This window comes from Triturus cristatus, chromosome 2_1 (assembly GCF_964204655.1).
Source record: "Triturus cristatus chromosome 2_1, aTriCri1.1, whole genome shotgun sequence".
NCBI classification, from domain to species: Eukaryota; Metazoa; Chordata; class Amphibia; order Caudata; family Salamandridae; genus Triturus; species Triturus cristatus.
This window is the reverse complement of record NC_140581.1, coordinates 967,276,373-967,302,334: the sequence shown is the minus strand read 5'-3', so window position 1 is coordinate 967,302,334 and position 25,962 is coordinate 967,276,373. Positions and strand designations below refer to the sequence as shown.

The window sequence follows — 25,962 nt, the reverse complement described above, 5'->3', positions numbered from 1 at the left end:
CCAGCACTTCTCAAGACAGACGTCATACTTTTAATTGGATAGTACCGGCACTTCTCAGAAACAAGTAGGTACTCTGGTACGGAGTACCTGCACTTCTATTTTCCCATTGCAAGCACTGCGTATTACATGCAAGCCTGGAATACTGTCACATAGCCAGACACTGAAGTTTATGTATTGCACGCAAGCCTGGAATGCTGTCACACAACCAGACACTGGAGTTTACGTATTACACGCAAGCCTGGAATATTGTCACATAAACAGACACTGCAGTTTACGTATTACACGCAGGCCTGGAATGCTGTCACGTAGCCAGACACTGGAGTTTATGCATTGCACGCAAGCCTGGAATGCTGTCACACAACCAGACACTGGCGTTTACGTATTACACGCAAGCCTGGAATACTGTCACATAAACAGACACTGGAGTTTATGTATTACTCACAAGCTTGGAATGCTGTCACATAACCAGACACTGGAGTTTACGTATTACACACAAGCCTGGAATGCTGCCACATAGCCAGACACCGGAGTTTACGTGTTACACGCAAGCCTGGAATGCTGTCACATAACCAGACACTGGAGTTAACGTATTACACGCAGGCCTGGAATGCTGTCACATAGCCAGACACTGGAGTTTATGTATTGCACGCAAGCCTGCAATGCTGTCACACAACCAGACACTGGAGTTAATGTATTACACGCAAGCCTGGAATACTGTAACATAAACAGACACTGGAGTTTACGTATTACCAGTGCCTTAAATGGGCAAGCACTGTCCGGTACGGAATACAGGCACATTTTTATTTTGAGAGGGAGAGTACCAGCACTTCTCAAGACAGACGTCATACTTTTAATTGGATAGTACCGGCACTTCTCAGAAACAAGTAGGTACTCTGGTACGGAGTACCTGCACTTCTATTTTCCCATTGCAAGCACTGCGTATTACATGCAAGCCTGGAATACTGTAACATAGCCAGACACTGAAGTTTATGTATTGCACGCAAGCCTGGAATGCTGTCACACAACCAGACACTGGAGTTTACGTATTACACGCAAGCCTGGAATACTGTCACATAAACAGACACTGCAGTTTACGTATTACACGCAGGCCTGGAATGCTGTCACGTAGCCAGACACTGGAGTTTATGCATTGCACGCAAGCCTGGAATGCTGTCACACAACCAGACACTGGCCTTTACGTATTACATGCAAGCCTGGAATGCTGTCACACAACCAGACACTGGCGTTTACGTATTACATGCAAGCTTGGAATGCTGTCACATAACCAGACACTGGAGTTTACGTATTACACGAAAGCCTGGAATGCTGTCACATAACCAGACACTGGAGTTTACGTATTACATGCAAGCCTGGAATGCTGTCACATAGCCAGATACTGGAGTTTACGTATTGCACGCATGCCTGGAATACTGTCACATAATCAGACACTTGGGTTTAGATATTACATGCAAGCCTGGAATACTGTCCTCAAGCTGACACTGAAGTTTACATACTACATGCAAGCCTCGAATACTGTCACTTAAGCAGACACTGGAGTTTACATATTACATGCAAGCCTGGAATACTGTCACTTAAGCAGACACTGGAGTTTACATACTACATGCAAGCCTGGAATAATGTCACAAAACCATGGACTGGGAGGTGACTTCCCATGCACACACTTATCTCGTTTTAGGCAACAGGTCTGCCCAAAGAAAGGGCTTATGACTGAAAAAACCTTAGATTTAATATTGTGAAGGGCTCCTATTTCCTTGTTTCGTTCCCACTGACAGGGCACATGGGTACACATCGACTAAAGCGCTCCTTTCAGTATTAGCCGTGTTTGCCTCGGGTTGGACGCGGGCAGCCTCATGTGAGGGGGCTCCCTCCAACGCCTGCCAAAAAGAACAACCCGTGTTCTAAATCCAGCCCTCGCTCATAGGCATATTCCCCCGCCAACTCGCCTCCGACGCACCCAGCCTCCCACCCCGATAATATTTTATTTAGGGGAATCCATCAACGTCGCCGGAAGGAGCATGAGGAATCTTTCACTGCGGCTTCAGCCAGACGCAGGCGCGAGGGCCGGACGTTCCGCCCGGAGCCCAGAGGCGGAACAAAGGCCTCCTTTGTAGGCGCCCACCTTCCGCCGCTCCCACCGCGCGCGCACTATCACTGGCCCCTTTCTTTTCGGGCAAGGCCTACTTTTACAAAAAATGGAGCTTATTATTGCGTTATTTCACGGAAGTATTTGTTTGGCCCTTGCCACCAGAGTGTTGCTGGCTCGTTGTGGCTTCGGTCATGTTACTATGTGAGAAGTAGTGGTTGTGGTGCGATGGATGGTGTGCCCTCGCCGGGCTGGTGGGTGTCTGCTGTGTTTTTGTTTTTCTACCCGGGTGCATGCCTGGCATTGTTGGAATGCAACCAGGTCATGGACAGTTGAAATTATATCCATCTCTATAAATTAATATGAAAAGCAGCACTCCAGTAATTAAACACAGGTGTGTGTTTCAGCTCAAATAGAATAAATATGTACGTCTGGCACAGGTGCATACAGGAGATCTTTTGTTCATGCTGTTTCTTTGTTTCTTCGGCAGATATGTCTTCTCCTACGATGAAGAAGCCTGACAAGCCATTATTTAGCCCGACGTCGCCCCAAGATTCTTCGCCCAGACTGAGCTCTTTCCCCCAGCATCATCACCCCGGAATCCCAGGCGTAGGACACAGTGGTAAGGATAACATTGGTCCAAAAGAGAACCCCGCTTGTCTCTTTGAATGGTCTGAACTGGGGGCGGGTGAGATGGTGTCAGAACTACGTATCCCGTTGTTCTGATTGTGGTGGCTGACAGGGCCTGGTATATGTTTCTGAATTCTGCCCTCGTTTGGTGGTAGTTATCTCTGTCATTAACAGAGAATTCGTGCCAGTGCAGAACCAAGGGTCAGTGATGGACTTCATGTGGCAAGAATGGGAAAAGCTTCTGCATGTTTGATTAGGTATGTATTTGGCGATGAATCCGACCCAGTGGGAGTGACATCTGTTTCTTCGAATGGGTGTGTTGCAGGGAGATTGCCCAGATATGTCCTCATCGTGTAGAGTGTGTGTTGTTAAGTCAAGCGTGAATGTAAGTGCAAACCTACGTTTTTCAATTCTGTGCACCAGGAGAAGAGAGTTGATTGTAGGTCAGAGCCTTGCATACATGTTCAGGTATATGTATGTATCATGTACGTATTTTTTGATGTATGTTTGATAATGGTAGTTACATAGCATTACCCTAGCCATAAGACAGTGGAGCATTGTACATGGTCAAAGATGAAGCATAAAGTCAACGAGTACTAGGAGAGGAAGCTGAGTTGGGCACTTTTAATGCATCGTGATTTGGTTTTCTTTAAAGAGGTGACTCTTTCCTAAATTGAAGCAGCCTTGAGGCAGTCCTGATGGATACAGGGATGTTGTTCCGGATCTTGGGTGCATAGATGGAAAAGGCCTGCTCTCTTGTTTTTGTCTTTTCTACACTTCTTAGTCTGTAGTCTGATGGTGTCCTGGCTGCGAGTGCGCCCAGAGCCACGAGAAATAGTGAGCCGGTCTGCAAGATAAGCAGGTGTGTTGGCCGTGATAGTTATGTAGCCGATGCAGCTGCTTTTAAGGGTGGTACAGGCCTGGAAGGGGAGCCACTGGAGTTCCATTGGGATGAAGATGATGGGATCATATTTCTTCAGGCCCTGGGTGAGATGTGCTGCAGTGGGTAATATGCCCTTAAGGGGTGTCCTTGTGGTGTATGCGAGGCCATGGAGTAGGGAAACACCAACATCCAGATGCAAGAGTATGAGGTCTTGAACAACGTTTCTGAAGTCGCTTTATGGAAGAAATGGTTTGACTTTTTTTTTTAGAAGAGAGCTGGGTCCAGGCAATCTCTGTTTTCTGGCAGTGTGTTCCTTATGGGTGAGGTTGAATCTAAGTCACTTGCATTTGGTGAAAGTTGTGTTTGAAGCCGTCTTGTTTAATGTCATTGATCCAGGTTTGTACTGTATCATGTTTGTTATTCTTGGCAAGTAACAGTAATTCTGTCTTGGTTGGGTTGAGCTTCAGGTGGAGGGCTGGATAATGTGCAAGCAGTGTTTGAGGCATTGGATGAATGAAGAGGTGGAGACTTTCAAATAGAGTTGTATATCAGCGGCATACTGATGAATCTTGATCTGTTATCTGTGAGTAGAGCAGCAAGCGGCTTCAAGTGATGGTTGAAAATGACAGGAGACAGTATGGGCCCTGGGGACTCCTAAGGTGATAGGGTTTTTTGTGGGTTGAATGTGTCCATGTGAACAAACTGCTGTCCGATGGAAAGGTAGGAGGAGAAGTAGGGGAGGACAGTATACACATTGGCCTTTAACATTTAGTTACTCATTGCATAATTAAAAGAGAATGGCAATACTTTTTGCTGTTCCACTCAGTAAGGGTTACCACAGAATTAGCAGTTGTCACATTTGAACCTTCTTACACAGCTGCCTGAAGTAGGTGGCTTACGGGACCGCATAGCGTTGATAAATACCAAAGATTGACCATTTTATTGATCATGGTCGTACTTCACTATGTGAATTTTGCATCTAATGATTTCCCTTTAGTGCCTCTGCGACTGAAACCTCAATTCATTTGAAACTCGCATTTATAGCAGAACCCTTCCCCCCTGAATGTTGTTTTCTGAAGGCTAATCCAAGCTTGGCCAGCAGCTGTTTGGTCTCACTATGTGTTCCACAGTGCAAGCTATCGTTGTTGGAGCTAGAATCTGTGAAGGAAGAAGAGGATGCATTCTTTGTAGTTGTAGAATAAGGTGTTTGCACAGATCCCCAATTTTCAGGAAATGAAAGACATACAGTCCAAGACTCAACAGGGCCCTCTTAACGCTGTATCATCTTGTGATTCCCTAGAGTGTTGTTGAATTCACACTCGTAAAGTGGGGCTTTCTGTCTCTCTCATGCTAATGAAAATAATTGAATTCCTATAAGTCAATCCTCACTTAAATTCCACAAACAACTTCCAATTGAATTTACTAACTATTTTACATCTTTCTACTGGTATGTTACATTTGACAACACCATTGATCCAGAGTATGGTGTCTAATTTTGTAGTTATCCATGGAGGACACATGTTCACTCGGAAAAAGAAAACTCTTGACATAAAGTTGACTGATGTCATCCAGAGAAGAGTTTAGAAAACCTTCCTTTTCCCAGAAGGATCAATAACCCCACGTCTTTGCTTGATGACAACATGTAGAACCATAGATTCTCCCAGTAATTCCTCATTTCTCAGGAGAACCTCAGGGTTTCACTTGAAACCCCTCTAATATTGACTTTAGGCCTTGGGCTTGATTCCATGTAAATGCAGAATCCATTCTATACCACCATAGCACTTGCTCCAAGAAGTAAATCTGCCCATCTGCCCATATATTAGACATGCTTATTGCAAACCACAGACGGGTAAAAGCAACTTCACACTCATTGTGTTTACTTGCATGCTTATCGTTGCACACTCCTAACTAAAGTAACTGGCAGTGAAATGTAGTGTGGATAGAATAATCTTATATTTACGCACCCAATTTTCGTTCTAGAGAGACTTTAGCAATGTCTTTGCTTCAAAATGTATTTACATTTTAATGAGAGTTGGCCAGGCCTTGCTACTCGACTGCTGGTAGCCCTCTTCCCCCACACCCCTGCTCTTCTTTCCACCTCCAGTACTTAATTTGAGCCTGTTGTTGCAGGTGGAGCCACTGGTACTTATTTTTTCCATATTAGATATTTACAGAAAACAAGAGGATAAAATACACAAATCGGGGAGACAGAAGAAGAGAAGATGGAAAACAAGGGTCACAAAGGGAAAAAGCAGGGACCTGCAAGAGTGAGATAAAGGGCCAGGGAGTGTCTGAAGTGGTTTTAAGACTACCAACTTTGGTATTGGGCACCCCAAGATTTAATTGCACCAGCCACCGACTTCTGAGCAGAGCTTCAGGCACCAGCACTCTTTCTTTTACAAATGAAGCACTGTCCACCTCTCTCTGTCCCCTTGCTTGCCACCATGGCACGAGTATATCCTGTCAAAGAAGAAAAGGCACTCATGGGCACTGAGGGAAATTCCCACAGGACAACAGTGGCTGAGACCGACCTTGGTGTCTGGCTGCAGAAAGTTACATGGTTCCCTTTAGATGCCGCAAGACTCTTGAGAGAAATACGTTGCGGATGAAAAATGTTTTCTACTGGGAAACACTGTTTCATTTCAAGAGACATTAAATCAGACCATGGTGTAATCCGCACACAGTTTCAGCCGACCTCAGCACTTGCAGATCTGGGAAAGTTGTGCTGTCAAGGCCCTCGGGAGGGTTAGCATTCTGAAATGGTTTTGATTAATTATTTCTGTCTTTTACTTTTTTTTTTAAGAGCAAGTCTTGCCAGTTCGTGGCCAGTGTTATTGTTTTCTCCACACAACCCAAGAGTGGGCTGCGAATAACTTGGCACAAATAAAACAAACACTTCACTGTAGATGCATATAAATATGATTGTATGTGTTTATCTCTGTTTTATCCCCTGCAGTCATCTCAGCCAGAAGTTCACCGTCACCTCTGCCATTTTCAGCACAAACTATTCTTCCTCCAACTTCTTCTTCGTACTTCTCTCATTCGACGATCAGATATCCTCCGCACCTGAACCCTCAGGATACTCTGAAGAATTATGTCCCGTCGTACGACCCGTCCAGTCCACAGACGAGCCAGGTAACCAATGTAGTATGTGTAGTGTGAATGAAAATGGGCCTTTCCATGAAACTCAGGTATGTCATCCTGGCCCAGGAGACTTCAGTTAGCAATGCCTTAAATGGAAACATAGAAGTGAAGGTACTCGTGAGAAGTGCTGGTACTGTCCCATTAAATGTATTGCAGCAGTGCTGAGAAGTGCAGGTACTCTCCCTTTCAAATTAAAGAAGTGTAGGTGCTTAGTACATATTCACATGACACACCACTAAGAGGTATTTAGGCACTTTACAAGTAACTCAAAAAGGGAAAAATACCATAGCTAGGAATGCAACTCGGGCGTTAAACTAGGAGTATGTGTATAGTGGCACCAATTATATTTGGAGCACCACATTAAATTTATAACATGACCAGAAACCAGTGACGAGGAAATTGAAATGTATTTAACAATGGGAGATTATTCCAGGAAGTGCCAGAATAGGTAGGTCCATATATATGGTTTCTGAAATGGAAGGCTTCATCCAGACGCATCCCCGCTGCCAATTAGAGCATACAGCAAAGTGAGCAGCCTCATTTGTACTGGACCCTGAAGAAGGTGCCCAACCATTTTGTATTTCTCATCACCATGATTGTGGTCTTCCCCATCAGATTGCACTTGTGTTCTTTGTGGCTCAGTTTTCTCTTTCTCAAGGTCTGAAGTTTGGTATTCGTGACTCGATACGCATACCCGTGACAGTCGCCGCCAGTGCTGGCGGTTACTGTAACAAAATCTCCCACTTGCTACGCTGCACTGGTTTGAAGACAAATAGTGATATAAACTCCATGTCTTTCCCAGGTTACAAATCTATTACTGGTTATCTTCCATATTGTCCACATTTAACAAGTGTTAAAATGCATCATCTAATGAGACCACATTTATGTTCTTGATTAAAGGTGCTGCACCCCTTTCTCTTTTCACCCAGATCTCTGGACATGTGCACAGATATGTCTGTTTTCATGTTTTTGTAGCTGAGAGAATCCAACCTCAGGAAGGACAGAGAGTTGTGTTAAGATCAATATTCCAAAGTTCATATGTGTATAGAGCTCTGGGAGGGACAGACAGAAGCTTTGCCAGAGCAACACTTAGCTGGTGATTCAGATGGCTTCTTTCACAGACAGAATTGCAGAGTAACGTCAACTCAGGTGACTTGCTTTTTCTACTGATCACATAGTTTAATACTGAAACATTGGTGTCTGATGGTATGTAAGAAACACCAGGGGCTGTCATAAAGGAAGTCCCAGGGGCACAACCCGGGTGTGCACTGCCTTTCTGCATAGAGGGGCAATTTGTTATTATAAAAGGGACCGTAGATGCTTGTGTGGCCCCTTTAAGAATATGGTGTAAGCCGGTTGTGGCCCCAAGCAAATAGGAAAACATGTTCCGTTTGTGCCCATGCCATATTACAGATGCGGACGCAGAGCAAAAGAACTTAACAGGAGACGCACTGACAGCTGGTGCACAGTCAGTTTGCTGTCTCTTTGCACCACCTATATATTATAGGGATGGGGGCGTGGGCTCCCAGGGACTCACCAAGCATCCTCGTGCAAGCATATGCAGTAACTCATTGCACCCACCTGCAGGGAGGATAACGTTCCCCTCTTATAAGAGAGGCTGGTCCTCCTTCAGTGAAAGAGAGAGAGAAGCTGTTTCATTTCTCACAATCACCATAGTTCATTCTTTATCTAAAGCACACTTCTAAGCGCAGGTGTGGAATGTTTAAAGTAGGCTGCACATTTTTTTGTAATCGGGCACATTGTGTCAGTTTGTACTGAGGCGGAACCTAGCTAAGGGTGTGCTATGGCACATACCAAGACAGTGTGTGCAATACGTAATCCTGTGTGCACAAATCACCCCTTTTCATGAGACATAGACCTTTAACAGTCTCCATGTTTGTCCTGTCTTTCCAAGTGCCACTGTCTTTCAGTGTTTAATTCCCACCTTTTTTATATAGATTTTTATAAATTTTTTGTAAAAGCTCTCTGCCTCATTTTGACTTCTTCTATGCATTTGGATGCATTAGCGTGCTACTCACCGAAAAGCACTTCAATACCTCATATAACCCTTCCCTCTTCTATCCCTCCACTATCCTTCTCAATCCCAATAACGGACTAACATATCCACCACTCAAATTACTCTAGTTTTTCACTATAACAATTCACCACTAATCCTTTATGGGTTCCGGAGTAGCGTGATACTCGTCGAAAAAGCACTTCAACGCCTCGTCAGTGGTAGGAAGCCTATATAAATGCAACTACAATACATTACAATTGGCCTTTAGTAAATGGTATTCCGTTTTCTGTTTTTCTCCACTGTTGCTGGGTTTACTCACTGCCTTTTCCATGACAATATGTATGTTGATGCTACTTTTGAGAATCCTCCCCCAGGTGCCTTTCATTTGTATTGGGTCTTTAGTGGGACCATTCGTAAAAGAGCTGGTCCCTTTTCCCTGCAGAAGCTGCACACTGTGTTACTGGGCAGCAGCGCCGACTGCAGCAGCCGAGCACTGTTCTGTCAATACTTGGATTCGTTCCAGGGCCTCTAATGTAATCTTCAATTCCTGCTCTAGTTTCTGCTTTTTCAGCTGGACAGAAAGTCCCATATCACCCTCACACTGTGCGCCTTGAATTTTAAAGCACTGGGAGGAGGCAGCGTTTACTGACACTGTTTCTGAAATCACGAAAATAAGCTACATTTTCCACAATTAATATCGAAGTTGTTTTCTAGAATCTAAAGGACATTGTTGCATTGCTTTTGAGTCCAAAAATATAATTACAGAAATAATAAATCTCACATATGCGTGGAGCAAGCTGGCCCATAAACCTTCTTAGAGGCTGGTGCATTTTCAGTAGTATACGACTGGTATTGTAGTCGCAAGCCATCGATACACCACAAATAGGTGGGGGACACTCATTCACGCCCCCCTCCAAATTGTGATTCAGAATGAGTCGTAAAACATCTTTTGTTATTCAGAAAGGCTTTTCCAAATCACAAAAATAATTTAATATTTTGTACAACATTTTGCCGATTCAAACTCTGATTTTGCAAATTAAGGTGTTTGTGACATTTCAGTGGTCTCGTACATATGGCCCATGTTTCTTTCACAAAAAGCACTCGTCTTTGCAAGAAGACCATTTTTTCTCTAAATTGTTTTTCATTATTTTCCTCTGGAATATTTTTTTTTATAATGCTAATATAATATTGATCCATTCACGTATCACACAACAGCCAGACTCACTTCTTTTCCCTGTGAAGAATAGCTTTTAGTAATGTCGGGTATATGGTTCTTAATTAACAGACCGTGGAAGGATGAAAAAGCTGAATAAACACGCCTGGACATTGACCCTCTGAGCTGGTGGATGCCTGTAGATCACGGTTGTATGAGCTCAGGCTACCCAATGACATTTTAACTATAACTAGGTGTAATGCACTTTTTAGAGAAGTGACACAATGTTGCATAAAAAGTTGACAATTTTTTTTGTGTGGGAGCTTCACACTCACATGGTCAAGCAATTGTGTTTTTGCCAGGCATGGGTAGTTGGGTGATATAACTGGGATCATGTGTGTTTCATAAGAGTAACCAAGTAACCAATTTTCTTTCCCCCTGTAAATAACTGCCAGTATATCCCTTGCAACTCAAAGCATTAATTTCAGGAGAGTTGGGTTAATCGAGCTATTCCTCCCTACCATCAGAGCTGTTACCCTGCTGCCCTTGTGTGGTGGCAGGGGATATGTTGGGAGAGGGAAGGGCAGATACCCTGAACCCCTTCCCTTTATGGAGCTCCTTGCTTTGAGGACCTCCCCATAACGTGCTCATTTAGATTCCCAGTTTAGGCCTTTGAGTAGTGTTCTAGTCTACTGAGCCATTTTGAAATGTTACTACATGGCCGCTAGCTGCACTGGTTACTGCGAGACAGCTAGCCTGTTCAATACAATTTGACGGGAAAACAATTGTGAAAAGCCCCTGCTGTCATAGGCTTACACTGTAGAGATCATTAGACATTTTTCTTCCCATCATGCTAGCTGCAACAAATTATTTGCGTCGAGCAGCCTGGAAGGTCAATCAGTCCATTTATTAAAAATTGACGGCCATGATATTTGAAACAAATGCTCCTGTGAAGCGGCAGTGAAGCCGTAGTCCTCCCTGAGAATCATGATTTCCTGAGCTGAGGGTCTAGGTGCATCTCAGATAATCTGATTCTGTAAATTCTTTTGTTGCAGACGTCTGTGTGCCACCTGCAAGTTACAAATTCAACAGACATTGACAAAGCCAATAGGTTTCGTCTATGTAAGATCTATTGGCTTTGTCAATGTATTTAAGCCTTGTTGTTCACCAGTGTGTCTGCTGTTCAGCATGGCTAACAATCAGAGGCATAGAGGAGAACAGAGTGGAGTTAAGAGGCGTAGAGTGGGGTGGTTTGGCGTGGAGTGATGTGGTGTAAAGTGTTGTGTCGTAGAGTGGAAGGGTGCATAGTGGAGGGGCATAGATTGGAGAAGAATGTCATAGAATGGAGTGGTATAGAGTGGAATGGCATAGAGTGGCGTAAAGTGGAGTGGTGTAGAGTGGAATACAGTGTCGTAGAGTGGAGTGTCCTAGAGTGGTGAGGAGTGATGTTGTAAAGTGGTATGGAGTGTGGTAGATTGGCTTTTTTGTAGAGTGTAGTGTCATAGAGTGCTGTGTTATAGAGTGAAGTGTTCTAGAATAGAGTGGAGTGGTGTAGAGTGGAGGGCGTAGAGTGGAGGGGCATATAGTGGATTAGAGTGAAGTAGAGTGACGCTGTGTCTTAGAGTAGGGTGGCGTATAGTAGTGTAGAGTGGAGTAGTTTAGTAGAGCGGAGTAGATTGTTGTATTGTGGAGTGGCAAAGAGTAGAGTGTTGTAGAATGGAGTGTTGTAATTTGGAGTGTCATATGGAGTAGAGAGGAGTGGCATAAAGTGGAGTAAAGGGGTGTGGAGTGGCATAGAGGGAATTGCGTAGAGTGGAGTGTAGCAGACTGTCATAGAGTGGAGTAAAATGTCGTAGAGAAGAGTGTTGTAGAGTTGAGGGACATACAGTGGAGGGGTGTAGAGTGTCATAGAGTGAGTGTTGTAAAGTGAAGTTAGAAGCCTGTAGATTGGAGGGCTGTAGAGTGGAGTTAAGTATCATAGAGGAGAATGGGGTGGAGTGTCATAGAGTGAAGCGTTGTAAAGTGGAGTTAGAAGGTTGTAGAATGGAGGGGCATAGAGTGGAGTAAAGTATAAAGGAGAGTGGGGTGGAGTGACGTAGAGTATAGTAGAGAAAACCATCATGGAATGGCATAGAGTGGAGTAGATTCATAGAATGGAGTGTCATACAGTGGATTGGCATAGAGTGCAGTGGCATAGAGTGGAGTGGAGTAGAGTGCTTAGAGTAAAATGGCATAGACCGAAGTAGAATGTCGTAGAGTGGAGTGGCGTAGAGTGTTGTGGAGTGGCGTAGAGTGTTGGGGCATATGATGGAGTGGCATAGAGTAGAGTAGAGTAAAGTGTTGTAGAGTGGAGTTGCGTAGAGTAGAGTGGAGTGGCATAGCATAGAGAGTAGTAAAGTGTCATAGAGTGGAGTGGCGTTGCGTGGAGTGTCATAGTGTGGAGTAATGTGGAGTGGCATAGAGTGTTGAAGAGTTGAGTGACAGAGTGAAATGGCGTAGAGTAGAGTGTCATAGAGGGGACTGTCGTGAAGTGGAGTGACATAGAGTAGAGTGGCGTGTTGTGTCATGGAGTGAAGTGTCATGGAGTGGAGTGTCATTGAGTGAAGTGTCATAGAGTGTAGTAGCTTGGAGTGGCGTAAAGTAGAGTATGCACGGTGTGGTAGTGCACCACCATTATAGACAACACATTTTCAATTGAAATGACCATTACATTTACACATACAGTTTTACTGATAAAGCTATACAGCGCACAAATGCTAATGTGTGGAAATTACCTAGTGAATGTTTTTTTTTAATCGTATTAAAATCTTTGTTTCCATCACACTTCAGTTACAAAAAAGTGCTTCATTTGTGTTTTCCTAATTCTAATATAGTCTGAAATATTTGCACTGTTCAATTCAATTTAAATTTTATTATGTACTAGAATAAAATACTTTCCTTTCCCACCCTCAGTATCCTGCAAGATTGTCACATAAATTCTCTCACTTAAGTCAGAAAAAAGAAAAGTAAACACGAAGACCGAGCCTGACATTTGGCCTCTGTCTTTCAATGCACGGCAATTGTGTCAAGATAAGAGCAAAATTTAAAAGCCTGTTACAGAAAGCAAGCACTCATGGAAGAATACAAGGAGCAAGTCATAGAGGTGGTAAACAGGCTATGCTCCATGCCAGGGACAAAGACATGCTGGACAGCCTAAAACAAATAAAGCCAGCAAATGGAAAGGAAGCAAATGTGAGTTACAATCCACAAAGCCAATGGAAATGCATTCCTAGGCATGCTTTCAAAATGTCCCCAAGAAGTCTTTGTGCAACATAGTTCCTGATTTTTTCTACTTTCACAAAGTTTCTAAATAATACGCTATATCCAGCAGAGAATATATGCTATATCCAACATAGTTTTTCTGTGCATTGTGACATAATTTTCACTCCAATTGAACCCTGTCACGTTTGAAAATGCCCCAGCAGAGGTAATAATTACCCAGGAATTACTTCATATTTAGAGGGGATTAGCATACGGTTACTATCGGTAAAATCTGTATCTTTTAAATGTATTTTACACTACCTTTTAGCCTTTGTTAAGTACTACTGGTAATTGCTGTGATATTCTATAGTAATTAGCATGATTGTTTAAAATCTGTGGAGCAATTAAGCAGGTCTTGTACACTGATTGCCACACTTTTTTCTACTACATAAACTTACTGGCAAGTCTTGAAGGCGTATTCATGCTTCTAAAATATAGGTTGGCAAAGGTTTTAAGATGCATGCTCTGCAAAATTGGGTGAAGTTTGGAGATTTCAGCTAGGAGATGCTGGTGAAAGTTCCTGAGTACTTCAGACAGTGTCTAAGGCAAAGTTAAAGCGAACCAACCTCTTGTGCATCAGAATTCTGGAGATTGGGTGTCACCTGGATGAGACATCCTCCAAAAGGATAGCCCGTTCAAGCCCTCCCTCTGCAGGTTTGACGACTGATTAAGGAGACCATTGGGGAGAGGCAGATTAAAGTTAGGGATTCCCAGTAGGTGGGGACTGCTAGAGATTTTGCTCCAACGAGGTGGGGCATAGAGCACATGATGAGTGATGCGGTTAGAATGCAAGGATGGGACTTCACCTATGGGCGGGGCCAGAGGAGGGGATGTAGGGCTGACACTAAGAGGATGGAAATCCATTCACTGGCCAGTTTGGCTCCTTGTAGTAGCGGAACTGCTTCACACTGTCACAAAGTGTCAATGAAACGGCCCCCTTTTTTTCTAAAAAAACTATTTTTTTTAAAAAGCTTTACCAAGCTCACACAGATTTTTTTAGATTCAGCGCACTTAGCAACTTTAAACACGCCTATTACAAGATCAATTGAATGAGTACCATTGCGTCAACACAGTTTAGCAACAGATATGCATAATGATATTAAGTTGTCAGACTTCTGGAAAGCTTTATATAAAATATAAGCTGCACGTTTTTATAATTTTTGCTCTCCATGGAAGCAATGAGGTTTGTTGACTTCCATATGCATTTTGTCGTGGAAGATGGACAGGCAGAAATATATAATATATTGAATCAAAATGTTATTCAGCACCTGGTGAGCTTGGTGCTACTTATTCATTCCTGACCCCTGGGGCCACTAGTAATATAAACTTTCCACCGATAACCTGTTAACACTTTGTAATTCTCTGTTAGCTGTAATATCATGTTTTCACCCTCTCAAAAAAAAAATAAGGATACACAGCCATAAGATGAGAAAAAATGTGGATAATTATAGCAGTTAATACAATTAATTAGTACCATTGTCCATCATCTGCACATCTAAGGAGGTGTGAAGAAGAGTTTGGTAGCACCTTTAAGGGCCAGCCAATCAGAATGTGTTTATTCTCTCTCCTGTTTTTGTCCATCCCACAAATCCCCTGGTACTGCTTTGCAAGTGAGGTGCTAAACAGAAATGTAGTTTTTACCTTTCTGGGAGGGCTGGGTTCTCCTGAGCAACACGTTTTCTGCTGCTCTAACGATCTTTCTGAAAATATTTGCTCAAAGGGAAAAATGCTTGGCCCAGCCAAAGGAAACCCTATTATTTATGACTAACATTTTTAAATTGAAAAATTCTAACCCAAATAATGTTAGGCCAGGACAAATGGTATGAACACCCATGTAATATATTTATACAAGCTGCAATGAAAATAACATGAGGTCTAGACCTATGAAGCTATCTAGCCAAGGGTAGCGGAGCTGGCTATCCATGCATGCTCTGCTTCTCTGATGTTTACAGTGGAAGAGAGAGAGAGAGTGAGTGAGTGTGTGCATGTCTAACACACACTGCGAGGACTGGTCCGGGCCTCACAGTTTTGGTGAACCCTGAAAACCCAGACAAGCGCCATCTCTGGGAGGATTAGAGCACTGCGCGGACGGGTCCCCCTAGTGTATGCAGATACTTTCAAGCGAGTGCATCAAAATCTAAAGGTACAGTGATAGTTCCTTCGGTACGCCTTATGTCCCATTCCAGTTTCAAGGCACCCATGGAGTTAGAATAGTAAATTCACATTCCATTATGGTCAGTGGTCGGTCCCTGTATAATTAGGTATGACATGATGTGTGCGCTAGCAAGATTTTTTCCAATGTTTTCAGACACGAATCCTACAGTTCAGTGGAAAAAGGGAGCAGAGCTGGATCTACATTTATTGAACGGGAAAAGTTATGCCGGACAACGAAATGGGCCATCTTGGGCAAAAGAAGGGCCGGTTTGCTGGCTGAGTATTTACATGGGACACAGAAATAGCTATTGTCAAAGTTTTTCCTTTGCTTTCCATCTTTTCATCAAAATCCCAAATCTACCTTAAGCACATCGTTTAATCCTCCACTAGTTAGAGGCCAGTGGTATCCCAGGAGCAAACAAAGCAAGTGCAAGCAAACTGCGTCATTGATCCCTTGCGCTGAATTTCCGGTTGTCCTTTGGTTGCAGTCCCAATTGGATACTCTTAGTTGCAGACACTTTAGTGGATTTTGGAACACGATTGGGAAGCATCGTTTAAATAAACCCCACAGATTTCTATAGTTGCAGGTTTCAGCGTCTGCTGTTATGTGCAAGGACTACGCAAAACCCAGACAAGGCATTTCCCATACAATGACACTTTGGAAATTAAAATACAAAAGTTATTAACTTTTCTAGTAAACTCTATAAGAAAGATGGCACAGCAGAGTGAAGGGATCCTAGTAGAAGAGGCAGATGCCTAGACATTAGCCCGAGTGCCAGAGTGGTAAAAGTAAGAGGCAGTTAGCGAGAGGTGTATATATAAGCTAGCTGTAAAGAGAGGTGTAAGGATAAGATGGGACATGTTCTTTGTGGGCTCAGAGACTGGTGGGTACTTTGTTGGTGAGATGGGAGGCTGTCAGCGTGAAAGAGAAGCTTCTTTTAGTGTCCGTTTGTAGGCTTTAATGCAGTGCTTAATTTGTGCAGGTGCTTGCACGTGCTGGGCACCAACATACGTTTTTGGAAATTTGAAATTACCTTTCATCATCAGACTTTGACCCAATGTAAGCGGGAAAAAGGCGGAAATGGAGAAAGGAGGGTACGAAAGGTAGGAGAACAGCAGCAAAGCGAAAAAGCATGGATAACAAAAGCACCTGCAAAACTGAGATCCAGAGACAGGAAGTGGGAGGCGGTGGAGGAAAGAGGCATGAGTTAGACTCAAGACTAAGCAGCCCTGGTATTTGGCAGCCCCAGTAATTCAAATAGCCAGCTGTGTGCCTCTAAGAAAAACGTTGCCCTCCTATACTTTGGATGTATTTTTTTTTTTTAAGAAGGTAAACACTGCTTTGGTGTGTACCTTCAAACACTGGACCTAAGGCAATTGCCTTAAGGGGGGCATCACATTCTGTGTGGTCGAATAAGTTATCTTTTGGAGAGCCATGCACATGTGTTGGTGAGAAGAGATGCATAAGAGCCGGAATGGGATGGAATAGAGGATCAGTGGGGCAAGACAGGAGACGCGGGGGCGTATCGGCACATGTAAGGGGCAAGATAAGAGGTGTAGAGGTGAGACTGGTGTTAACAAGTGAACTGGAATGAGGTTTAGGATGACCGTAAAGGTGCAGAATCCAGCTTTGAGGAACCAGTGAGACTTTGGCTTTGAGCTGCAGGGGTTCCTGTCTCCTGGGCCTTCTTTACATGTGGTCCAGGCTGCAGGTGCATTCGAGGATTTTTTGGTTATCGAGAATGGAGGCAGTGGCAGCAGAGCCATGCACACCGTCTGAGCATGAGGATGCCAGGGAGACTTCATGGGATTGGTGAAAGAGAAACCACAAGAACATGGGAGGCAGGGCACTGGATGGACAGACTTCCAGTTTATTCTTTAGTGCTAAAATACACTGCAAAAGTTGATTTATCTCATAGACACTATGCATGCTCACAATGGGGAGTCAGGGCCATAGCCAGCAGGCACAGGATCCAATGGCAAATTAAACCGATTTGTCGAAATTAAAACCAAACCGGAATATTGCATGTCAGTGGGAGACAGCAGGCACTGTGGGAGGGAAGAACACGTTAAAGCATAGAACATTCTTTCACAAACATGTGACATGGACTGTCATTGCTCAGTCACAAGCTCCAAATCATCCCAGTAGCTCTAGGGTTTTCTGTAATTGTGAATCACACCCAATTGTTAGTGAACTGCTTTCCACTGCCTTTATCACCAGTGCATGGTGTGGAACCAGGATATCTAAACCAAATAATCATCTGACGGTAGTATTGTGTCCAAAATATTGTTTACAAAAATATCATCCTATTTAAGTTAATAAGAGAAAGTCTACCACTATTGGAACAATATTTTTGTAAATTATATTTAGGGCAATATTTCTGTCAGACGATATTTTTCCCCACGATATTCTGGCATACAGGCCCTGGGCACTTCCTGGCAAACATTAGTGCTGCACTGCTGTTCACCATCTAAAATCCGATGAGCCCAAGATATGGACACCACATTAATAGCTCAGATCTGAGTCCTTCAAACCTTCGCCGCCACTGTAGATTTGGAGAAAGTCATATTATTCTGATCGAAGAGTGCTAGACGGGTTTAAAGACTGGACTGGAGCTGGGAGTCGCTGCAACACAAGAAGAGAGAGCATGCCCCACCACAGCTGTGGGCCGGGTTAAATATCTACAGTCAAAGTAAAATTTGAATATTAGACAAAGGTATTTAAGAACACATTTATGTATCATCCTTTGCAATTATTTGTTTCTTCTGGCTTACGCAAAGTTTGCGCTTATATGTTGCTGATCACTGTTGTAAAGTTAAGAATGAGCTGCCAATCAAAAGACACTCGGAGTGCTATGTCCTGATTAAGTTACTCAGTTTTGAAAGCGTTGCTAATCATTTGTTAGTTGATCATCAAAAGCAAGTGTTCCCTCAGTTTCCAGCGTGGCACTGACTATGAAGCAACTGACTGTGTTGTTTACAAAGAGGCTCTGAAGCATTACTGTGTCTATGCTTTGCTCATGTTTACTTCCCTGGTTTGGCTGTGTTTGTCCTCTAGGCATATTTTGTTTCCTTGCAGGAAGCAAATGAACATGGCCTATCTCACAATAGGCCAGTGACTAAGAGTGCTGTACTGAGAACAACAGGCTGATGTCAACCTTGTTGATTCCCTGACTCTTTCTTCCTTTCATAGCCCAACAGCAGTGGCCAAGTAGGGAAGGTGCCTGGTCATTTCACTCCAGTGTTGACGCCCTCGCCCCACCACAGCGCAGTGCGGCCGGTGACGCTCACCATGACGGACACAAAACCCATCACGACATCCACTGAAGGTGAGCTGGTTATACCAATCAATGATAGTTAGAAAGTATTTCTTGGAGCAACTAGGTGCATGTGTAGCAAAGTGTCGGTGGCTGTGCCAGGCACAGCAAGTAATAAATAATCTTCAACTTCCCTACATTAAGGCTGTGTGGCGACCACAAGCACAATGCTTTCAGCTTTCTCTGACCTCTCACACAGCTGCTGCCCTAATGTAAAACCTACTGTCTCTGGTAGTAGAATGCAGCCAGCCGCCTTCAGTTTTCAGTGGAGGTTGGTCCTCACATGTCACAGTTTGCTACCAGGCTTTCATTTGCACACACCCTCCCCGAATATATTTTTATGCATAGGTCATGCCTTTCTCTAAAGGATTCTAACCAAGGGTTGACCAACACCTATATCATGAGTGTCAGTGTGTGAAAAATGTACACCTCTGTTGTGTTTGTGGTATTTCCTACAATAAGCCTGAATTAGTTATATGGGTAACTCGCTAGTCAGTCAGTCAGTAAAAATCTTTATGTGTTACTGTTCAGTAACCTAAAAGTACTTCAAGACATAAAATCGGGTAACTCATTCTTTCGGCGTTTGCACTTCTGTTAATGTAAGGATCAGGCACATATACCACATGCCGGTCTCCGCTATGTTTGTGGTGTCCATGGTATCAAACATAGTTAATTATAAACAGAGGTTTAGTGCAAAAGCTGCTAGTGTGTTCATGCCTCAGTTTCTTCTCTTGTCACATATGTTTACAATGTTGTGTTCAGCTTAATTGTTTTCTAAAAGTAAATTGTTGCCTTTTGACTGGTATTATGTACAAACCTTGAGGCATTTTTCTTGAGAAATCAGTATTGTCAGGGTCACTGGTGTCCATGAAAAACGATATCTCGCCATTGTGCTGGTGGAATGCAGCGCCTAGAGTCAAGCAAGTCAGAAATCTACCTGTAGGAGCCCTAGCCAGTTCATTTTACAGAAGGCTTGGGAGTGAGAGAGAGGGAGTGATTAATGAAGTGTTGGCGCTAGGAGACAAAAGCAGACATTTGTTGAAGCTTTTACACATCCAGGTGTCACATCCGTGTGCAACAAGTTGTATGTGCGTTCATATACTGCAAATCCCGAGTTACAGAATCTGTAACTCACAGAAGCAAATCCATGTATTTGTTCAGAAAAGAAGTATACCTCCTGGGGTGTACTCTTGCTCAGGAGTAAAACTGAATCAAGTTTGGAAATAAGGGAGCAAAGGGGGTGGCAGAGAGATGGACCTGGAAACGATTTTTTAAAAAAATCCCAAAGTGTTTCTGATCTAGAAAAGCACATGGACTCCTGCAAAAAAGTAAGAGTACTTTTGAAACAGAAAATTTTAAAGGGATGTCATATGTGTGGCGCAGCGGCCAGGGTGCCTGACTCCGGACCACAGGGTTCATGGTTCGATCCCTGGCTCCGGCGGCAAGTTAGCCCAGCACCATGTGACTCTAGGCAGTAACTTGCTTAATCTTCCCGACGGCCCCCAGTGCTGGGACACCTCTCCAGAGGTAGCTGTGCGCTTTACAAATTCAGGAATTTCATATGTTTGTTAATGATGAATGGCAAGTTCTTCAACAAGAAAAATATTTTCCCAAATGGAAAATAACATAAACAAGCATTGGCATAGCTTATAGGTCTCGCCTTTGGGACCTTATAAGTGTTTAGCCATGCAACAGTTGCATAACTAAATACTTATAAGGTCCCAAAAGCGAGACCTATTGGCTATGCCAAGCGGCCGTGCGGCCGCGAAAGTGATCGCAATTGCGATCAAACATCAAAGCGGCTGTGCGGCCGCGAAAGTGAAAGTAATCGCGGTAAAGCAAGCGCGCTCGCGCACATGCACTGTAGCTCTAGGCTGGCCTGGTAGCCCTTTTTTGGAGTCCTCTCAATAAGTCTCGCCAAACCAGAGCATGCGCTGGGTCAGGCGAGACCTAAAAATGTACATATCTAAGTATAACTACTCACATTATCTGCCCATGGCACAAACTACATGAGTAAACAGGAAGGAGCATACGTCTTCTTACAAATCTTTGGCTTTAAAACATTTCCATAAGTGTTCAATAGGATTTTTGTAACTCACATTAAAAAAAGGAAGCATAACTAAATACTTATAAGGTCCTAAAAGCGAGACCTATTGGCTATGCCAAGCGGCCGTGCGGCCGCGAAAGTGATCGCGATTGCGATCAAACATCAAAGCGGCCGTGCGGCCGCGAAAGTGAAAGTAATCGCGGTAAAGCAAGCGCGCTCGCGCACATGCACTGTAGCTCTAGGCTGGCCTGGTAGCACTTTTTTGGAGTCCTCTCAATAAGTCTCGCCAAACCAGAGCATGCGCTGGGTCAGGCGAGACCTAAAAATGTACATATCTAAGTATAACTACTCACATTATCTGCCCATGGCACAAACTACATGAGTAAACAAGAAGGAGCATACGTCTTCTTACAAATCTTTGGCTTTAAAACATTTCCATAAGTGTTCAATAGGATTTTTGTAACTCACATTAAAAAAGGAAACATACCACAACTATTTTAGGACTAAACTTCTGTCCTTTAAAATGCTGTCTGTCCATCGGGCTCAGAGATATAAAGAGGTTTGTGTAAGACCTAAAAAATCACATTAATGTTGGAACACAGATTAGATAAATCTTACGAAACGTGTCACGCTTTTTAAGAGAAATGGAAATTATTTTCTCTAACTGAAAAATGCCACAAATATTCTTGTGTGAGCAGCACTGGAGCTTTGTCAGCGCTGACCACAGCATGCAATAAATTCCTTCCTCTGCTTACAACCTGACATAAATAGTAGCCCTTAGATTTTGAATCAGGAGGGATAGTAAGACCTTGACCCTTGTCCTTGATTGTTGTCTTGTGGTTTCAGCTTCATCAGCCATCTCTGAGTCACTGCACGTAAGAACGCATGAAAAAGCACCCTCTGCCACCTTGCTCAAAAGCACCAGAACCAAGGGATGTGTTTTCTGGTTTATTAAGATCTTCAGATGTTTCAGGGGTCCCAAGTGTGTTTTTCAGGGTACGCTGATTCAGGGCTGGCCATGTCAGTGGTGTGAATTGAGGACACTGTTGTTAAGGATGCCAGAGCAGGGCATCAATGTAGTAGGTCCACTCGAGGTGGGAAAAGAGATGACTTGATCCTGGGCTCCTGTTTCCAGCCTATGCCTTCTTAGGCATGAGGTGATGAACACGGTCACAGAGCTAGGGCATTCTTTAACTGGGAAACATAAATTAGTCACTTTGACCGAGGTTCCCCATGGGTACCAATTCAAAAAAATGCCTAAGGGATATCAGATAGGCTTTAACCACCCATGATTCACAGGGTTGTCCCGTTGCCTGGAGAACCAACTCTTGCCTCCATCTGCTTAGTCTGTTAACAGCCCAGTATTTACTACCAATTGGTAAAGAAAGGCCAAAGTGTGAAGAAGACAGAAAGTAAGAAGGGCTGTGAGCCTTGTGTATGTTCTGTGCCAGTCGCTGCCTTCTTGACCCTAAGGCCAAGAGCAGCCAGGGCAGAGCCAGGGTTATCAAAGGGAACATAAGGCCAGTACCTGCTTCTCCTGTCCAGGTGCTGGTGCCCAGTATGTGCCCCTCATAGAAAGCCAGATTTGTACAGGCACCACTCACATTCTCACCATGCAAACATGCCACCTCTCCTTTACGTACACCCACATATATTTAAAAGATATTCCACGTTTCCCTCAACACTTCCCAGAAAGCACATTGATGTTCGAAGAAACCTAATCTACCCTTCTTGAAATTAGGAAAGTACAGATTTGGTAGGCGCTCGTTTCTTTTGCTGTGTAGATGTGTATGTGTTTGTCCTTCCCTCATTGCTGTTTTTTTTCTCTTCTCCTAGCTTACACAGCCTCTGGCACTACCCAAGCCAACCGGTATGTGGGACTCAGCCCGAGAGATCCAGCCTTTCTTCATCAGCAACAGGTGGGCACATTTTACTTAGATGTAGCGCTTTAGATTTCTGTGTGTGTGTTGCCGTTCCTCTGTGCATTGCCCCCCGAGAACAGATCAGAATCTTCTGGGGCACCCTAAAAAGCTCCCCTCACAACCAAGTCCCAGTAACATGGTATGCTCTTCTAGGTCACAGATTTGAGCCAGTATTGTAGACTGTTTTTCAGAGGCAAACATGGCCGCCATTTGCTCTGGAGTAATCTCCAAATGAATGCCATACTTCAGACATGTGTGAGACACTCACTATTAACGAAGGGAAAAGCATAGCTGTGGCTGCGTTCTCTGTGGTGAGTGACAGCGACACATTTGAGAGTTCATCTTGAGACCAGTGTGAATAAAAGGCTCACATTGTGATCCCAGAGCTATTTCATGCTTTCCAGATGTTTGCGTCTGCAGGCAGTGCAGCTCCAGCACATGAGTTACGAGGCCAAACTCTCCGTTTAGCACATCGTCACCATTCCTTATTTATTAGAACTAATTTAGAGTGCTGATTCCTGACCTGGTAAAAACACATTTTTTTTTTTTTTGGTGTCGCATCATTTATGTTTCAAGTAGCATTTTACACTTCCCATCTCATTAATGCTGTAAATTTAATGCAAATTAAGTGTTTACCCAAACTGTGAAAATATTGAGCTGGGATTAATTGTGGGCGGGAGCAAATTAGCGGCAAGCGACAAAAAGGCGGTGTTGCTCTGCGTCCGTACAAAAAAATAAATAATCTTACAATGGCTTCCGAACAGCATCGGGGAAATAAATTCAGACGCGTTCCAGGGCTACACTTTATGGTGTTTATATATGCCGCTCCCTGATTTTGACAGCTGCACAGTCTTAAATTACCAGGATGTGGACCAAAATGAAAATAAAATGATGGACTATGACAGAGGGAGAAAGGACTCTGTGAGTCCTGCATGCCAGTAGCGTTAGTCTTTGGCATGAATCTTTATGCCCTGTTAGTTAGGTCTCACCCCGGGTCTACCACAAACTGGGCCCCACTCATAATTTGCCTTGAAACTTCTTCTGTTTATGGCAGCACTGTCCCGGGCACTGCATGGAATCCCTTGGCCCGCGTCCATTCCACAGCGGTCGTATAGTTTAGGCATGCGTGCACATGCATGGGATTGAGAGTGTGTGTGCTTATGTGTACATGCATGTGAATGTGGATATGCATATGTGGGTGTCTGTTATGTTGTAACACGTAAGCCAAGAGAAAATCATACTGATGTCAGTTTTGACGCTCTGCCAGCTTTCATTACTAGTGAGAACTAACCAAAAACATCTGTACAAGTCCTGTAAAAATACCAAATAATACAGACCGGGCTCTCCAAAGCGTTTGCTTTACAGTATGATTTGTGGGTGTGCTTACTTCTTCCTCGCCTCCCTATTGGAAAGGCAGCAGTATGGAATTTTTCTAATTTCCACAGTGTAGCTTTGGTTGACACACATGTGCTTGATCATTTTGGTATTGAACACATGTGAGCTGTGTCACTTTTGCACAGGCTTCTTTTTTTGTTTTTTGTTTTACAAGATACGCGCTAACACATCTCTAGATCATCTTGCCAAGCGGTCATGCAAACAAGAAAAGCCATAACAACATGCGACTGTGTGTTCTAGCATTTGCCTATGTTGCTCGACACTGCTTTCGTTTCCTCTTTGGTTCCACTGAGGTACGTTTGGTTCATAGCAGCTTTAGCCCGTCACTGACAAAATTGTTTTACTTTCCTTTCTCATTAAATGTGTGTGTACGAGTTTTTTCCAAAATAGGGCTAGGCCATCCTCGCCCAAACTTGCCCATTGGTTCCCAAATTAAGCCTACGACGGTCTGCAAACTCAGTTTGGAGTACCAATCATTAACATCACCATTACATATACATTTCAACCAGGATATAGCAAACTACAATTCTGGTCTATTTTAAGGACAGTCTTTTAAGATATGTTTTCTACTGTGTAATATCATATGGTGAAGTCATTCATCAGATCTCTTTCTGTCGGCTTTGTGTCACATATATATTAAACATCCCTCTTCTTCCCCTTACCACTCCTTCCAAAGCTGTATTTATACTTGTGTTTAAGGCTCTTCTATGATGTGCAGCTACTCTATGAGCAAGTGCATAACGCTTTGTGGTACCAGAGATGGACCTACCCATATTTATTTCCTGGCAATTTCGTACAGTTTAAGAGTATGGGACTGTACAAAAGATACTTAAAGTTTTACTTAGTGGCTTAGTTTAAAAAGTTATCACCTCTTGTAGTCTCAAAATGATCTTGAAAATAAGGAGTAGCGATACTGGTAAATATATTTCCGATTGTAGATTGAAATTTACAGGAGGACATAGTAGCAAAGTATGAATGCCAACTTGACAACATATTCAACTGCATACAGGATGAAAAGAGGGTGTGTGCATTAGCAGAGCCTAAACCTTAATATTATACCACATCTATTTTTCAAATGTGCTCATGAGATACAGTTGTGAAACATGGAATCTGAGTGGACTTTATTCAGTTTATATGCAGCCAGAGGGTTGTATGTCTGCATCCTCTGGAACAGGACATTGGCTGGGTCAAGAGCAAGTGGTAAAAACTAAGGGACAGTTTTAAGTTTGGCATAGCAAGACATCTGGCAAAAACTATGGATACCCTGCAGACCATATTGAAAGTATGATTGATTTTAGTGTTCTCGTGAAATGTCGGATTAGACCTCTGGCACTTTTTAGCCGATGTCCCGCATCTGCCAAACTCTTAATTACCCTATGAGTTTGTAATGTTAATAGCATCTGCAACACATTCATATTTGAGTTACTGCTGGTGAATGAGGCCATTCCAATAAAATGCTTCACAAAACCTTTCATAGAGGACCTGGAACAACACTATGGTGTTGGGAACCTCAGACCTTTGCCCTGTGCTCAATTTAATGCAGATGGGCTCAGGCTGTAATGACCCATGCAACTCCACACATTTGTGCACCTATTGCAAGGATCAGTGCTTAGCAAAAGTGTTAAAGAAGGATATTGAACATGATGCGCTTATTTCGTTAGTTGATTTTACTACTGCCAGAAGCCAAAAAACAGTGTTAGGTGAAACCTTTTAGATGAATGTTTGAGGGCTAAGTGTCTTTAAGAAAAGAGAACATAAGAACATTTTAGGAACACTGTTAGACATGTTTTAGTGATATGAGGTAGGCAATGGGTAAGTTTATGGTCTTGCCTGCTTTAACGCATGAGCGCTTGCACATGTGCTTTCGCTTTCAAGAGATATTGTGTTGAATATGGG

The 25,962-nt window shown here is 43.3% G+C and overlaps 1 protein-coding gene across 7 annotated transcripts in view; it reads left to right on the top strand.

Moving 5' to 3' along the window:
• Positions 1 to 25,962, top strand: part of NFIB (nuclear factor I B) — a 630,357-nt gene that overhangs the window by 550,125 nt on the left and 54,270 nt on the right. For all 7 annotated transcript variants that reach the window (XM_085633719.1, XM_085633741.1, XM_085633700.1 and 4 more), the window contains 4 exons: positions 2,595 to 2,726; positions 6,574 to 6,752; positions 18,579 to 18,714; positions 22,586 to 22,668. In XM_085633719.1, the coding sequence (XP_085489845.1) occupies positions 2,595 to 2,726; positions 6,574 to 6,752; positions 18,579 to 18,714; positions 22,586 to 22,668 (530 nt within the window). The remainder of the gene's footprint in view (positions 1 to 2,594; positions 2,727 to 6,573; positions 6,753 to 18,578; positions 18,715 to 22,585; positions 22,669 to 25,962) is intronic.